This window comes from Marmota marmota, unplaced genomic scaffold (assembly GCF_001458135.2).
Source record: "Marmota marmota marmota unplaced genomic scaffold, marMar, whole genome shotgun sequence".
Classification (NCBI taxonomy): Eukaryota; Metazoa; Chordata; class Mammalia; order Rodentia; family Sciuridae; genus Marmota; species Marmota marmota.
Window position 1 is genome coordinate 84,867 of NW_025999874.1, and position 16,966 is coordinate 101,832.

The 16,966-nt window shown below is 47.0% G+C and overlaps 2 protein-coding genes across 3 annotated transcripts in view; one reads left to right on the forward strand and one right to left on the reverse strand.

Moving 5' to 3' along the window:
* The window catches only part of Wnt3 (Wnt family member 3), a 42,010-nt gene extending 34,088 nt beyond the window's left edge, over window positions 1-7,922 (forward strand). The window contains exons 3-5 of the mRNA XM_048786321.1: window positions 1,218-1,483; window positions 2,081-2,568; window positions 6,246-7,922. Of these exons, the coding sequence (XP_048642278.1) occupies window positions 1,218-1,483; window positions 2,081-2,560 (746 nt within the window). The 3' untranslated portion in view covers window positions 2,561-2,568; window positions 6,246-7,922. The remainder of the gene's footprint in view (window positions 1-1,217; window positions 1,484-2,080; window positions 2,569-6,245) is intronic.
* A 3,397-nt stretch (window positions 7,923-11,319) lies between these two features.
* Window positions 11,320-16,966, reverse strand: part of Nsf (N-ethylmaleimide sensitive factor, vesicle fusing ATPase) — a 148,405-nt gene continuing 142,758 nt past the window's right edge. Inside the window, exons 19-22 of one of the 2 annotated variants that reach the window (XM_048786317.1) lie at window positions 16,726-16,839; window positions 13,369-13,424; window positions 13,116-13,215; window positions 11,320-12,920 (exon numbers count right to left, since the gene is read on the reverse strand). In XM_048786317.1, coding sequence (XP_048642274.1) covers window positions 12,918-12,920; window positions 13,116-13,215; window positions 13,369-13,424; window positions 16,726-16,839 — 273 coding nt within the window. In that variant the 3' untranslated portion in view covers window positions 11,320-12,917. The remainder of the gene's footprint in view (window positions 12,921-13,115; window positions 13,216-13,368; window positions 13,425-16,725; window positions 16,840-16,966) is intronic. The other variant, XM_015507206.2, reaches the window with a different exon arrangement.

Sequence of the window (16,966 nt, forward strand, 5' to 3'; positions counted from 1 at the left end):
GGGCGCCGAGGCCCGGAGGGTCTGGGATGGGGCGGCGGGGAGCCCGAGACCGGGATGGACCCCGGGGCCCACAGTCCCATGCCGCGGCCGTCGGGTTCGCGGTCGCTGCGCGGGTTCAATGTGTGGACTCGGGCTCGCACTCCCCGCTAGTTGTTGGTGCCAGTGGGACTGTTCTGCAGGTGGCCCTGGAGGGTGTCGGGCCCCAGGGAGGCAGCAATGGCTTCAAGGACTACTTTCTCATCTGTGGAGCTCCATCGCTCCCAGCACTCTGGACCGTAGCCGCGGCCTAGGAAAGGAGGCAGGAGTTCTGGCTCCGAGGCCGGCCTCCTGTCTTGCCTCCTGTGCAAGGTTGCCCGTCCCCTTTCCCCTCTAGGGTCCTCATTTACAAGGAGAGAGATGTTAGACTGCAAGTCTAGCAGCCCTTTGCCTCCCTAACCATCAGCGTCCGAATCTATAAAGTTAAGAACATTAAAATGGAAAACAAACACGAAGCGCAGCATTTGTGCATACCCAACATTTGAAAGGGCTAGCCTTGTAATAAGGTTCACCCCTGAGAAATACCCGTGGGGCAGAGCCAGAGTAACTGACCTGTGCGTAGTTATGGGAGGATCTTGACCTTCTCAGTTTAAAACCTTGGTTTTCGGGTGGGGGTAGGGAAGGGAGAGGGGAAGACGGAGGCACCAGCCCCTGCTGTCCTGGTGAGAAGGCAGGGAGAAGCTGTACCTATTTTACAAAGAGTGTAACGGAGGCTCAGCCAAAGTTTAAAACGTCTGCCAAGCACATGCAGGTGGGAAATGGGTGGCTTGGGTATGTTTAGGCTCAAACTGTCCTGGAGTGGAGGGCTCAGGACTGTGCTGGCTTGTCTGGAGTTTGGGAGGGTGAAAGGCAGGTGGCCAGGGGCAAGATAGCATGGCTACCTTACCCCCTCAGCGCCCGCCAGGAGCTCGGTTTGTACAGTCTGCTCTGCCTGGTAGCAGCATTTGGGACCCTGGGATTCAGGTTGCTCATTGGAAAGTTGGGGCTACCCACAGGGTCTGGACCAGACAAAGAGGAGGTTAGGAAGGGCACCGCGGTTCCTCATTCTTCCTTAGCGGCTGGTGAGCTCTTAAACGCTCCACCTCCCCAGCCTCTTCCTCCTCTTGTCTGGGGAGGTGGAGGCAGGGCTGGTGCATCCCAGGCTCGGACCTGAGCGCTGCTTCCCTACGTCCTCCCCGCAGCCACCCGCGAGTCGGCTTTCGTGCATGCCATCGCCTCAGCCGGCGTGGCCTTCGCTGTCACGCGCTCCTGCGCCGAGGGCACCTCCACCATCTGCGGCTGCGATTCTCATCATAAGGGGCCACCTGGCGAAGGCTGGAAGTGGGGCGGCTGCAGCGAAGACGCCGATTTCGGGGTGCTAGTGTCCCGGGAGTTCGCAGACGCTCGTGAGAACAGGCCAGATGCGCGCTCGGCAATGAATAAACACAACAACGAGGCAGGCCGCACGGTGAGCCGCGGCTGCCCTCGCCCCAACCCTGCTGGGATCGCACCTGGGACCCCAGTCTTGCCCTTGGCCTGGCTTTGACCCATTTAGAGGCCCTGTGCATCTGGCTCCCCTTTCCCTTTGGCCAGGCTTGGCTCCCAGCCACACCCCACAGCCACCCATTCTGTCCACCCTCCTTCCTCCTTGGGCTGTTCTTGATCTCTAGGGGATGAGTCGGCTGGGAGGTGTGGTCACCCTATAGGAGCAAGAACCCCAGCTTGGGTGTGTAGTTGTGGAGCTGTCTTGGAATTCTGCCTCCATCCTTTCCTGTGGGTGTATGACCCCAGGCTAGTAACCAAAGCTCCCAGCCTCAGTGTCCCCCTCTGTTAAATGGGGATAACAATGTCTATTTCCTGCCACTTTGAGAAATGAACTGTCATGTCTGCTTGGGGTGTGATGAGGAAAAGTAGAACCTTTGGATCCATACCTCAGTCCCCATCCAGTCTCTTCCTGGCACAGAGTAGTAAAGGAGGCTGGGAGAATGTGGGTGGGTGGGGCAGAGTGGGAAGGTGCTCCTGGATGGGGTCAGTTTGGGAGCCAACTGCTACTCCTCTTCCCCAGACCATCCTGGACCACATGCACCTCAAGTGCAAGTGCCATGGGCTGTCGGGCAGCTGCGAGGTGAAGACCTGCTGGTGGGCCCAGCCTGACTTCCGTGCCATTGGGGATTTCCTCAAGGACAAGTATGACAGCGCCTCAGAGATGGTGGTGGAGAAGCACCGGGAGTCCCGAGGCTGGGTGGAGACTCTCCGGGCCAAGTACGCGCTCTTCAAGCCACCTACTGAGAGGGACCTGGTCTACTATGAGAACTCCCCCAACTTTTGTGAACCCAACCCAGAGACGGGCTCCTTTGGCACCAGGGACCGGACTTGCAATGTCACCTCCCATGGCATTGATGGTTGTGATCTGCTTTGCTGTGGCCGAGGCCATAACACGAGGACGGAGAAGCGGAAGGAGAAGTGCCACTGCATTTTCCACTGGTGCTGCTACGTCAGCTGCCAGGAGTGCATCCGCATCTACGATGTGCACACCTGCAAGTAGAGAGCCAGGTAGGGCTCAGAGGCGGGAAGGGGACACTTGAGCTGCCCTGTCTTTTTTTTTTTGCTCCATCCCTAACCCTTTTTATTTTTTTGAGACAGGGTCTCTCTAAGTTGCTGAGGCTGACCTAGAACTTGCCATCCTCTTGCCTCAGCCTCCCGAGTCACTGGGATTTCAGGCATAGGCCGCCTCGCCCAGCAGCCCATCCCGTTTATGAGCTACCCAAGTCACAAAAGTTCCCACAGCCAAAATTAGGAGCCAGGACTTCCCAAGTTTCAGTAGAAATGGTTCTTGGGCAGCAACTTGGTGGATTATATAAAGCACAGATAACCAAGTAGGCCACAAGCAATTGATTAAAACTCTTATACAAATTAGTAAATTATGAGCCAGATGAGATTTTTGCTTGGCCACTGGCCATCGTTACTGAGCCCCTGTGGAGCTAGAAGAGAGGCACTATGGGCTTGGGAGCTGGGAGACCTGATGTCTGGCCCAACTTTGTTTCTAACTTCTGTTCTTTTACTTCTTGGGCCTCATTTTTCTTGCTATCAAATGAGGAGGTTACAATACCTGAAATAGTGGGCCGAAATCTCTTCTAACTGGGGTAGAATCATTTTGTACCTACCTTGAACTTAGAGGACAAGTTTTTGCACAAACATAAACCCTTCCAATGTCAGGGAGGTGGGTGGGGAGTGTCGGATAAGCCCGTATCCTGACAGATCTGAAGCTTGGGTGGAGCGGGGAGCACGCTGCTCATGGAGTTTATGGATGATGATGATGGGGAGGAGGAGGGATTCAAGTTCAGAGAGACTACGATGAGTAATCTAGGGATCAAAGGCTGGTGGACTGTGTTCCCAAGCTTCCCAGAGGTGGTCTGCGTGGGAGGCCTCATGCCCTGGCCCTCGGACCCATAGGACACCAGGATAGGTCACCACGGATGCAGAGTGGTCCTGGAGCCTTGGCCTGGCAGGTTTCTTAGGCCCGCGAGGCCTTTCTTCCTCTTCTCTCCTGAGAAGGGCTCTGGTACATAGAAGCGTGAGCATAGGCTTTGGAATTAGGCCCAGCCCTGGACAAGTCAACCATGTGACCCAGACAAGATCTTCCTCATTGACCTGTTTCCTTATCTGTCATCCTCCCCAGAGGTGCCATGAGCAGCAGGTAGAAGAACACCAGGGACAGTGCTGGGTCAATTGAGAAGCACTTGCCTGCTTGGTCATGGCTTCCAGGACAGGTTTGGGGGAGAGTAGCCCACTCGGTGCCAGGTGCCTTGGAGCTGGTGTGCTTGTCTGTGCTGTGTGGGGCTTGGAGGGGGATGGGAGGTACCTGACAGCATGGGGAATAGCTCGGTTGAGGGGTGACCCTCTTCTCAGGAAGTCCCTCTGGGAAGGTCAAGTTATGCCCTGACAGGGACAGAGCCCAGGAAGGCAGCCAAAGGCATGACCTTACTTGGCATCAGGATAAAAGCAGTGTGGGGAGGGGAAGAGGACAAAGGTGAGCTCTGGTGCCACCACTTGCCAGCTGTCCAACCGCAGATCCCCAGCTTCCTCATTCGTACGGTGCTGGTGATACTGGGGCCTAACCCAATTTATTGGAGGCTCAAATTAGCTAACAGATGGGAATGCTTCTCTGAACACAACACTAATGAAGGGTGGTAAACACTCTCAGAGCCTTGACACAGGGCAGGCATTGTGCAAAGGAATGGCAGCATTACTTTGGCAGCCTCATTTACTGCTTTGCAAAACGATAGAAGAAGAGTCAACGAGGAGGAGGACTCACCAGCCAGCTGTAGCCTGTCGAGGTGGAAGGAATGTTTGAAAACCACAGTGACCAGCTTCTGGTGCTCACCAGGACCAGAGGCAGCATGTGTCCCATCTATTAAGTGAGACATAGCTCTGGTGATCCTGAGAAGAGGCTGTGGGGACAACAGGGTTTCAGAACACTAGTACTGGATGGGGCCCGAGAGGGCCCTTGGTCAGCCTGCCTGTTTCCCCAATGGACACAGCGAGTTATGGCTGCAGCGAGGCCACAGCAGCAGTGCCCAGTCCCATTGGTGGCTCCAGGGGGCAGGGCGCAGCTCTGTTCCTGCCCTTTGTGGCAGCCAAGATCTGCCAGGCGAGGAAGGAGGTGTTGGGTTGGCCCTCAGTGTCCAGAACATCCCCCAATTCCACGCTCTCTACTAATACTGACCCTAAGAAGAATAGAGTGTGGCTTGGTGAGGACACTTTCCTGGCATTCAGAGGCCCTGAGTTCATCCTCTGCACCACCCCCCCACACACACACACACAGAAAAAAACAACAAATAAAGTAAAATAAAATCTGTGCTCTTCATCAGGCCTCTTTTCTCCGCACATTCTTAGGCCCCCCCTACATGGGGACAAGTACATAACATTTCCCACTGTGGTGGCTTTTTCATAAACACTCAGCTTGTCAGGTGATCCAGGCAAGCTCTTTTGCTCTCTCAGTCCTGCTCTCCTCATTTGTGAACTGAGCCACGTCTCGCTGGACCGTCCCTTGCACTCAACCATGTACATGAAGAGTTTGGCCCATGGTCCTGTGTTCCTGAAGAGGCAGCTGAGATTCCCAGGCCAAGCAGGGTGACCAAGAGTGGCTTTTTGCTGCTTGGTTTGGAGCCACAGGCCAAAGATGAGCTGAGTCCTGGTTACTTCTTCCCATCCTTTCATCCATGTGGACGCTGCTGTGTGCCCAGGAGATAAACTGACAGGGACTGCAGGGGACAGAGCCTCCAGATTTCTCTTGGCTACCCTGTGAGTGTCGGCAGTGCAGGTAGAAAAGGTAATCATAGAGCCACACACCCTCTTCACACTTGGGGGAGAGCCCCAGTCACATTGGCTTGGTCCAGGAAGGGAAAAGTCCTGCCTGGGTCCTTCCTGTGAGGTGAACACCTTTCCTATCACTCCTAGTTATGTCCAGTGCCTCCAGTTAATCACTGGTTGGTACCTTAACACTGGTACCACAAGTACCAGATTTATTCCTTATAATTCCCATGTTGGGACCACAGAGAACTAGAAAGACTCTGGACATGTCAAGTGGCCTGATTGACCCTAGGCCCTGCTGTGGGACCTTGGGCGTATCTTTGTAATCCTGCTGAGCCTGTTTGACCTCTGTAGAGTCTGGTCCTGGCCCTGTCAGCTCCCGGAGGAGCTGAGGGTTGGCTGGGAATGCCTGTGAAGTGGCATTGTGCCTCCATGCTTTGTGAGATAGAACTCCACAGGTGAGTGAAGTGCACGTACCCCTTGGTGCACGCACGGGAAGGAAGTATGCATAGTTAGACTTTCTGCCATTTGGACAGCTCATCATCAGGCTACCCAGTGCCACACAGCACTTTGTGTGTGGCACTTGCACAGCCTGGGAGTGGACTCGAGGTTGGGGACCAGCACTCAGATGGGCGAGGTTTCTCCATCTCTGCACAAGGCGAGTTCCTGCACTAGGGTGGTCACCTGGCCTCCTGGTGCCCAAGGCCCTCAGCTGGCAGTGGGGACATAGGATTTCTGTGACCTCCCTCCCTCTGGCAGGCTGGAGGTCTGAGCATGGGGAAGCCAGGGCCCCTCCTCTCTAAGCATAAAAGAAGTGTCGAGATCTCCTGTCATTGCCTCTGATCTTTGCACCCCTAGGGGTGGTCCCTCTGGGAGAGGAATGAGGTTTCTGACTCTTCCCATTTGTTTTCCCAAAGGACACTGGCAAGGGGTAAAGTGTGCGGCTGGGCGGATTCACCGAAGTCCCACGGGAAGCAGGACCTAGAGCCGGCCAACCCTTGGCATCGGCCAGCAAGGAGCATGGACTGTTGCCAACTGCACGTGGGAAGTGACCTGGACCCCGCCAGTCTGCCGATGGGAGACGCTCCCCCCTCTCCCATCTTCACATTTCTCACCCTGCTCTGGACGGTGTGTGGTTTTTACAGAGGGGCTTTCTTTTTAGTTCTCCAGGGTCTGGTAGGAACAGACCCGAGGCTTACCTTTGCACATGTTAAAGAAAATAAAAATGAAAAAAAAAAATCTACTCCAACAGAACAGGCTGGGCTAATGTGAGCTCTCGGCCTGGTGGGAAGGACATGAGCGTGGGCAAGAATCTGTCTCCAAGCTGCTTCTGATGGTGACATTCCAAGATGCCTGTGAGGTGGGAGTTACAAAGTAGGACAAACCCCTGCAGTCTCCTTTTCTGTCGACTCCCATTCAAATCTGATACACTTTCACATTCTGATAAAAGCCATAGGTTTAGCTAGGATGGAGTGGTGGGGAGGTCCCGGCGATCGTTAGAGGAGGATTTTGAGTTTTGAAGAACTAGTTCTGGTGCCCTGGTAAGCTGTTTGAAGAGCAGCCGAGTTCTCAGTCTCACTTTCTCTATAACCCTGTTCTGCACGAGAGGCCGTCAGATCTCAAAATCTTTTTCTACCATTCTGCACTTTCCATCGTTAATGCAGTAGATTTTTTTTTTTTTTTTGGTAGTGGGCATTGTAAATAGGTCATGTAGGGGGGCAAGTCTTCTCCAGCTCAAATGGCTTCCTACAGCAACAAGCAGTGTCTTTGGAGGGGACTTTTCAATCCTAGTCCTGCTTACCTGCAGATTCTCCATAAAAAACAATTCCAGGTAGAGCAGTAGGACTTCAGGTCATCAGAGAGAGAGAGAGAGAGAGAGAGAGAGAGATCAGGGTTTCCTCTCTAATCAGACCAGGTTCTCCTGCCACCTTCTCTCTATGGTCTCTGTGAGTAAACAGAAACGCAGAGTTCTTTAACACACTCTTCCCTGTTGCCTGCATGTGAGATAGTATCAACCCTTATGGTTTCAAGGATCTAGATTAGGTGTTCAAAGTGGGCAAGCAGTCACTTGCTCCCGGGGGGAGATCCCCCAGCAGAGTGCTCCTTGATGCACACCAGTCCTGGTGAGTGTCCTGGAGGCGGCGAACCAAATGGAGGCAGATGGCTTTGACAGTCCTGATCAATCTGGCGACTCTCTTAAGGAGAATCACAACAGGGAAACAGCAAAATAAAGATTTGTCTTTCCTTTCTCCCTCTCTCTTGGGTCTATCTAACCCTCACCTAAGGTACCTGGTCAGTGATTCCCAGTTTGTGCAGGCAGGCTTGCCAAACTGTCATCTTAAAGCCTGCCTGGCCTTTTGCACCTGCCGGCCATGAGGCCTGCTAAAGAACCACATCCCACCCCTCTAGAGTCCCAGACGCTCCTCCCCATCTCATCTTAGACTGAAAAGTTTTAAATCACATCAACCGGTTAATGCTTGCTTTATGTGCGAATATTTCAGCAGAATGGATACAAATTTTTAAAACAGTCTTTTCATATCTATGTATTCTATATTAAAAGTGATAAAGTCATGTTTTGGGGACGTATTCAAGTAGCTGACAAGTAATTATTTAATAATAGTTCATGAGTGCATTGTAATTATTCTCGCTGTAGTCAGGTCATAGTATCCAACGGAAATTTCCTACCAACCTGCTGTATCCAAAGTTTTGTAAAAAGTTGTAGAAGTTGTTGATCTTTTTGATTTTATATTCAAAAAGTCTCTTTTTATAAATATTATTTATTATACAATGTATATACCTTTGAGTTAACTAAGATTATATATTATATAAATATATATATATTTGGAGAAAATATATTTCATCATGCAGTTTTTTTCTGTTAAGCCATTAAAGAGAAGGTAAACAAACTTAAAATGGATACATTGTACCATGTGTGGAGTTTCCAGATTCATGCTCAGGTCAAGAATATGACATTCTGAATGTGGTAGCCTAAGCTAATTAAGTGACCAAATTAAGATCTTTTCCTCTATTCTCTAAGCAAGATCTTCTGCGATGTCATGGATAGTAGGTCTGATGTACTTCGGGACTCTCTTAAGGGCTTATTTTGTTGTAAGTCAACTTCTATCAAGGAATTTGGGCTGAAATTCATTTCACTGATTCAAATATTTAAAAAAATTTTTTTGGTTGTAGATAATACTTTATTTTGTTTACATATATATTTTTTTTATGTGATGCTGAGGATGGAACCCAGTGTCTCACTCATGCTAGGCAAGCAATGTACCACTGAGCCACAACCCCAGCCCAGATTCAAGCATTTTTGATGTACACATTAATGTCCCAGATACTCCTAAAAGAAGTGGCCCAAGGCCAGCAGATCAGGGGGCTGGATACTGCCTTAATTCTTTCCTCACCATATTTTCAACTCCATTTGTTGGAGTTTGCGCAATTGAAAATGTAACTTGACTGGAGATGGCCCCATCCTGCTAGTTCTCCTGCAGAAGCCAAGCTGTAGAAGTAGGTTGGCCAGCAAGAAGAAATGGTGTGCCCTGGGCTCTGGGTGGTCGGGAACAAGTGTCATTTGAAGTTGTAGGCTAGTTTGGGCAGAAGGACGAACAGGTGGGTATGCTCCAGGGAAATGGTTTTCTCTCCTTGGACTGGGGCTTCCAAAGGACTCACTCGAAGCTCCCAAGTTCTGAGTTTTCGATGGCAGAATGCTTTCACTCAGTTTTACAACAATACACAGTCCTTTAGTTTCAGACCTGCCCATAAAATGCCACCTCTTCAGTTTGTTAGGCACATTGTTTGAGAATAGCTGAATTGTTTTTTCTCTCTCTTCATCTACCTCTATTAGGAACAAATGTTACCTCACTTCATAAAAACATAATACCAGGAAACCACTGTCTACTTTGGGCAGTGGAAATGGGTTGTCTGTGCCCCCCGCCTCCACACCTATTATTGCTATTTGTTGTTGTTATTATTTTGGAAGCCTGAGGATTGAGTTCAATGTGCACTCTACCACTGAGCCACATCCCCAGCTCGTTTTTAAATATTTTTGAGACAAGGTCTCACTAAATTGCTGAGGCTGGCCTCAAACTTGAGATCCTCCTGCCTCAGCTTACTGAGTCACTAGGATTACCGGTGTGCATCACTGTGCCAGGCCAAATCTCTTAACTTTAGGAACGGCCACTCAAAGTTCATGAACTTCATACACACACACACACACACACACACACGCACTTAGTTGTAGATGGACATAATTTTCATTTACCTATTTTTATGTGGTACTGCAGATCGAACCCAGTGCCTCATGTTTACTAGACAAGTGCTCTACCGCTGAGCTATATCCCCAGCCCTCAAGCAATATTATTTTATGAAGAAAGAAGGGAAGAGTGCATGAGTTTAAGGAGGAGGTAGAAACATAGGCAAAAGGAGAGAAGGTAAGGAAGTAGAAAAAGCTGAGAAAAGCAAGGGGAACCCTGATTGTGGGATTATTCTAGATGCATCTCCTTCAGTCTCCAGGTGGCCCTGGGTACGTGGACTTGTGCTGATGTGGCAGCTGCTTTATACACAAGGGAGGTCAGTTCAGCTAAGTATGGCTGCTCTGCTGTCCTCACTTCCAGCTTAATGGAGAACTTTCTAAGACCACTAATCACTCTCACAAAAGAGTGAGGCAGAGTCAGTCATGTGGAGACTGTGTGCTGGGAAAATCTCAAACCTGAGTCCTCCTTGCAAATTCCATCCTCGCCTACTTGGGATTCGAGCCGATCACAGGTGCTATCTCTGCATCTCAACACCATGGTGTCCGTGTGGCACACGCCCTTTGTGGGCTCATCCCTGGGACCCAGTCTCGGCACAGCCTGCCAGCTGATGAGAAACTTTAGATCGTTTTGCAATAACTTCTGAAATTTACATGCTTTTTTGAACTCTCAAACACACCTAGCCTAGTCACTTCTTTGAAGAGGCTGCAGACCACGTTGCCAGGCAAGGAAAACGAAAGCCTGCCTCTGCCGCTGCCCCGTTCAGGCTGGGTGGGTGATCAGAATGGACTCAGTGCTTCGGCAAGGCTTCTGACCGGGATCTGATTATTATACACACTTGAATTTATTCCACGATTTTGTGATACGTGGCCAAAACTTAGAGGGCTGGCTATTGAATAATTTTTAAGCTATAGAAAGACAGCCTTAAAGCAAAACTTACATTGGATATTAACTACAATTAGTGTTCTTATTAAATTTTTTTTAAAAAGTATCACCGTGAAGATGTCAAAATCTAATAAGGATAAAATACCCCTTTCCCCCTTTTAGTGACATCTTTTGGCAGCCCAGTGGCTGCTTAAGCCACCCACAGGCAATGGCCTCCAAGGCAGTGGCCGGGTGGAGTCTGCCTGTGCTTACCAGCCACGCTGCATACCCACGCACTTCCAGAACCCACCTTCTGAAGGCAAGGTGGGGACCAGCCGGCCTCAGGGTCCTCCCCTCTGAGGTCCTGGGGAGCCAACCCTGCTGCTGAAGTTCCTGCTGATTTTCTGAGCTACCCCTTGCCCTAATCTGGGCCAGTGTCAAGCATCAGGGATCAGCCTGGAACATAATAGCTCAGAAAAAAAATGTAAAAACCACGAAGGACACCAAAATGACCCACGGAAGAAATCTCACTGAGGGTGCTGGGGTGCACATCTCACAGGAAGGAGCGGTTCTAACAGAAACAGCCTTCTCTGCTCTGGTTTCTTGCTAAAATTTGTTTACGGCTCTGTTTTCCAAGATAAAATAAGCATAAAGCACAAGTATATAGGTTCTTGCTGTTTTTCAGCATTTTGGTATGCTAGTGATCTGTTTTTCTTTTCAAATAACTGTACTAAATAAGAGATTTTTAAAACAAAAATCCTCCACCTCCTTTGGCTAGCTGTAAGAAAACAGAGAGGTTTCTTTTTGGACCTCCTTCCTCTTCATAAGCGTCTGTCGGTGATTGTTTTACATGAAATACTGTCTACGAACATTTTCAAGTATATTTACTCTTTATTGCATTCCTTCATTTGCATTAAACAATATAATATTTATCTTTTTCAATATAGTTTTGGACAGAACACAAAGACATTATCCTCATTTAACAAGAGACATAAGTTAATACAATGTGTGCTGCTTCTCGGGAGGAGGGAAGAGGCAAGATGGCAAACAGGTTGGGGATTCAGGACATGGGCCACCAGGGATCACAAAATTCCACAATAAATTCACTGTCATAAAAGCCACAAAATGAGCCAGGGATGAAGACGCAAAACAAAAGTATACAGAGAACAAGATTTGGAGATGATTGGCCTTCTACTTGCCACACCCAAGTGCCACTGTGGCAACAAACTGGTCAGAAGTGGTGGCTTCTGACCACCTGTCCTCGTGTTTTAAGCAGCAGTGGGGAGAGTCGTGCTCCATATGTCTCATCACCATATGTGATAACCTAATTAAATTCCTTCCAACTCAGTGATAAGACAAGTCACCCTCAAAAGGACTCAATGAGTTCTCCTTCCCTTTGGAAGAAGCATGTAGAGGATGAGGGAAAGGATCAGACGGGTGTTCAAGGGCTGAAGGGAGAGGGTGAGGACGTGGCTTATTTCTCTGGATAATAGTGTTTTATTTGCATGCTAGATAGTACAGATAATTTAAAATAAAGGAAGGACAAATTCTAAGTAAGTCATTAGGCTAAGGAAAAGAGAAAAGTGGTGATACTAATAAGCCTTTTATATTATCCTAAGGAATTGACCCACTTAGAGTTGGACACTAATTAGTGCTGAGAGGTTTGTAAATTACTTTATTTTAATAATTCCTTTCTGTTTAGGGGTGTACATTTTTCCATACATATCTTTCATAAGTTTTTAACAACATCTTCTGAGTGGTAATAATTAGCATATATCTTACCACAGAGCAAATTAATTATATCAAGGGGATGTCACAGCCACCACAGTGACAACTGGACTTTCTAATAAGAAAGATCTCCTGATTGCAACTTGAAAATATCTCTGAAAATGATTAAGAACAGCATCTTAGATATTCAAAGCCCTGTTTCTTCAGGCAGTAATAACCAGTTCCATGGGAATACCTTTAACCAAATACCAATTACCGTTAGTGTAAGCGTAGGGGAGTTGTACAGAGTCCCAGAGAACCCACGCCTCTGCTCACTGCTCTTGTTTTGCATGCAGAAAGTCGACCTTCTAACAAGGTCAAGTGTTGTCCTGCAACATTTGTTACCTTTACTAATAGTTTTCAGGTGGTGCGGAGCTTCAAATGTGTAGTGTGCACAAATACAGTACGGCTCCCACACAGACTCTGAGTAAGAAGGAACCACCTCAGCTCGGGGGAAGGTAAGCACAGCATCTTAAGCAGATTTACACTTTCCACAAAAACACCAGAATATCTCAATAAGCATGAAGAGGGGAGTGTTTTTGCACTAATCATGCAGTGAGCGCAGGTTGAAGGTAGAGAATGTTTCACTTAGTCCAGTATCTCCAGCAAGATGAGTGAAGATCCCAGGCCATCTTCACCTTGGTCATGTCCCTTGGTCACCGTGTGTTGCAAAGAGTCCATTTTCAATCAAAGTCAAGGGGGCTACTGCAAAAGAAACACCAAACACATACACATAAAAACAGATGAGCACCTGCAAAAAGCCATTCATAATGGAATCACTAACAGCTTCTTAATGTTTTTGCTACATTTTCCACTATGCATTTGCTATAGAAGGACAACTGACAAAAGAAAATGGTCACAACTCCATGCATTTAAAAACAGGTTCCAATAAATATGTACCATCAAGTTTTTCCCTGCATTGTGACAAGGTAGTTTTGCGAAGCAGGACAGGGAGAGCAAACCAACAGAACAACCAACCTCCTTGCTTGGTCTCTCATACCTACAACACAGTGAAGAATTCTAATAAATGAAAACAAAGTTATGTTGGAAAGAAACTGTCAAATTCATATGTACTGTATGCAACTCTTAAGTAGTTACTGGGATTTGACAGAGTGAAGTTTAGTCTGTAGTCTTAAGTGCTGTGTGTACTTACGCTCCTTCTTCTCTTAAGAGGGCCAAGAATTTTCTCACGCGGTATTCAGGATCCATCTAAATACATCAGAAGAAATAAAGAAGACAAGTTAATGGTGCCTTCTAACAACTATGCACTTACTTCATGCCAAGGAAATGCTTGGTTTCATACTTCCAGTAGCACTCTGCTGACTCACAGGAATGTGTCAACTGCTCCTTGACCACTGTTCTGATGCACAACAAAGCAGATTATATCATTTAGGAGAGTGGGATTTCCCAACATGGAGAATGGCTGATTGCTGGGTTCAAATGACCTGACCCAGGGTCATTCATGGTCACCTCAGCCAAGTGCTCTCTCAGCTGGCGCAGCATGGGGAGGCACAGCACACTTGTGAGGCATCATTGTGAACCAGACGGTGGTCAGTCCAGGCAGTTCAAATGACATCCAATTCCCAGGACTTCTCTAAGGCATAAAAGTCTCATTAGATAACCCAAATATGGCTTATTACCTCTATGTCAATCAACCATTGAGCTTTTCTTAGCCTCAGTGCCCTTGCACAGTTTCTTCTTTGCAATTAATGGAACAGTTGCACTACAACTAAAACAAGAATACCGCTGACTCTGATGCGCTCTCTGGGTAAGCTGTCTCTCAGGGACCTGGAATATGTCATGGGTCTAAGGAAAGATGGCGGGATTCTGATTCAGGTGTTGGTTCAGGTTGTTGCTATTAATTATCTCTCCTGGTTTATTCATATGTATAGTAATTTGTTAAAATATATTTTATTCTTATTGGTCTATCAGAGATATGAAGTTATCTAGATAACGATCATTAAAAACATCCTTTAATTCTTTAAGATGAATTTTTTATTGTAAGAAACACACCTCGGGCTGGGGATACGGCTCAAGCGGTAGCGTGCTCGCCTGGCATGCGTGCGGCCCGGGTTCGATCCTCAGCACCACATACCAACAAAGATGTTGTGTCCGCTGAGAACTAACTAACTAACTAAATAAATAAAAGGAAAAAAAAAAGAAAAAGAAACACACCTCACTTTTAAAACATGTTCTAGGACAGAAGTCTATTCCCAGAAGGGAACTCCCTACCCTCCAGGAACGGTTTTCAAATGCTCAGTGCAGCTGTGGGCAAGTGTGCAATTGGATTCCCCCCTCCAAACAGTTAAAAAAAATTCTCTTCTATCCCAGAAAAACATTGAACAGAAGTTTCAAATGTATCAAAGTTAAGAGGTCAGACTACAAAGGACTAAGAAAAAGTGTGAATAGATAACAAAAGAAACATTTTTCCTCTTTGGGAATAGAATTACATATGAATCAATTGTCAAGTTCTTAAAAAAAATGGAACTAGCTGGAGCTCAGTTGTAGTCAGTACTTGCAGGTCTTTGCCCATTAAATATATTTAATATGTGTGAGCAACGACTTACTGACTTGCCTGTAGCTATGGAATTAAAAGTCAAGAGAAAGGGAGGAAAAAAGTAATCTAGATAAATGACTTTATTCCCTCAGGTGACATCCAGTCAGAGCAGATCCTCAGCACTGTGCAAGTTTTAACAGAATCATGCTCGGGGAACAGAGAGGGAACATGACTTACATTCTGCTAAACTACATGCCTCTTCACTGGGGCTCAGTCTCTCTAGGCAGATCTAAAGAGAAGTCACTCAGCTGCACAGAATCCATTTGACATGAAGGGGCTCAAACTTGGAGGCCTATGAAGTGTCAGTCGCTGAAGATTAGGCCTGAGCGCCCCACTCTCACTTTCTACCCCACGTACATAAGAAGCATTAACTTGATCACTGACCTCAGGCATCAAAGGAAGAGGAAGGGAAGGGGGCTGGGGCGAAAAACCCACAGAGTTTCTTCTGTGCAATTATTGAAAAAAAAATTGAGTTGAAACTAGAAGAAGAAGAGGAGGAAGAAGAAGAGCAGAGCTGGCTTTCCGACAGGTTTGTCTTTTTTCAAGGAAAGCGCCAGTACACCTGTATGGGAACCTTTACCAGGAATAAGCCTCAGCAAAGTGCTTGGTCTGTGACTCTAATTTATTGCTCATAATGGAAAATAAATTAAAGTTTCAGTAGGCTGAACTTTAGGTTTCTAAAAACCACAAAAATATTATTTTAAACTAAGCTTATCACAAAAGATTAAAAAGTACTCACTTCATGTTTCTGATTTGTTATTGCTCCAACGGCCCCCTCTGGATATAACTGAGAAGCTGAACTCCCGCTCTGCCACCCACTCTCACACTGGTGGATGGGTAAGACCCCTCAGCAATGCGCCATGCCTACAGCATTCCACCCAGGACCAGAGATGGAATCATTCATTCATTAAAAGTTCACTGAGCACCATACTCTGTGTTTAGCTCTGTTCTAGGGCTTTAGATAGTGCATCTGAACTCACTGAGCTTGGTAGGGAGAAACTGATCTAGTATGTCAGATGAGGGCCAGGAGATAGGATAGGCATGAAGCATGGAGTTCCAGAAAGAGTAAAGGTAAGTTGCCAATAGTTGTGAGAAAGTTCCAAAGAAGTTTCATCTGTTTCTGCCCAGGAAGCAGAATGGGGCTCAGTTTTCCATGAGATCCTAGATGCTTTAACCCTATAGTAGTTTGCATAAAATTTCTAGGAGTCCAGTCAGGGAAAATTATACACAGCCCAAGTCCACTCTATGCAATGTAACCCACCTGTTCTTTACAGAAGTCTCCCAGGCCTCCTCTCATATACATGTAGTAACTTACTGATTTCTGATGACAATACATTCTTCCTCCATCACTAATTAGCTATGTGATTTTGACTAATTTGCTGACAACCTGAGTGATACACAGCTTTCTTAAAACAAGGGGGCAGCAGAGCAATTGCTATTTTTTTGGTGGTGCTGGGGCTTGAACACAGGGCTTCATGCATGCCATGAAAATACTCTACCACTGATCCATATCCCCTGCCTAAAAATCACTCTTTGAAGTCCTTTCTAGTTCCAAGATCTAGTAATTCCTTAAATTAACAGCTTGAGTTCAGAAATAATATAAGAGAATTAGAACAAATGAATTAAAACCTTAGTGAAGGAAATATTAAAACCTCTTGGATCTGGTGCATGGTAATGCACGCCTGTAATCCCAGTGACTTGGGAAGCTGAGGAAGGAGGATCACAAGTTCGAAGTCAGCCTTGACAACCTAATGGTGCCCTAAGCAACTTAAGAGACCCTGTCTCAAAATAATAAATAAAAAGGGCTAGGGATTTATTTTAAAAATAAAAAATAAAAAGTGGCTCAGAGGTAAAGCTGCCCCAGGTTCAATCACAATCTCAGAAACAACAAACAAAAAACTCTAGGTGTATGGTGAACTTGTTTCTCTGGATCATGTGGAGGAAGCTCCTTACCTGCAAGGACATCTCGATCAACATCAGTAGCTTCTTGATTCCTATCCAGACTTTCTTCCCTTTGACTTGTTGTGCAATTGTGGTGCGTTCCTTATCCTTAAAATTGCCCAAAAGCTACAAAACAATAAACAACAATGAAGTCCCTCTAACATCAACAACATTAATTAATTCTCACATTCATCCTGAAAAGAACAGTGGTAGGAAACATCTGACTGAGTTAAGCTGATAGGATTCCCTCCTA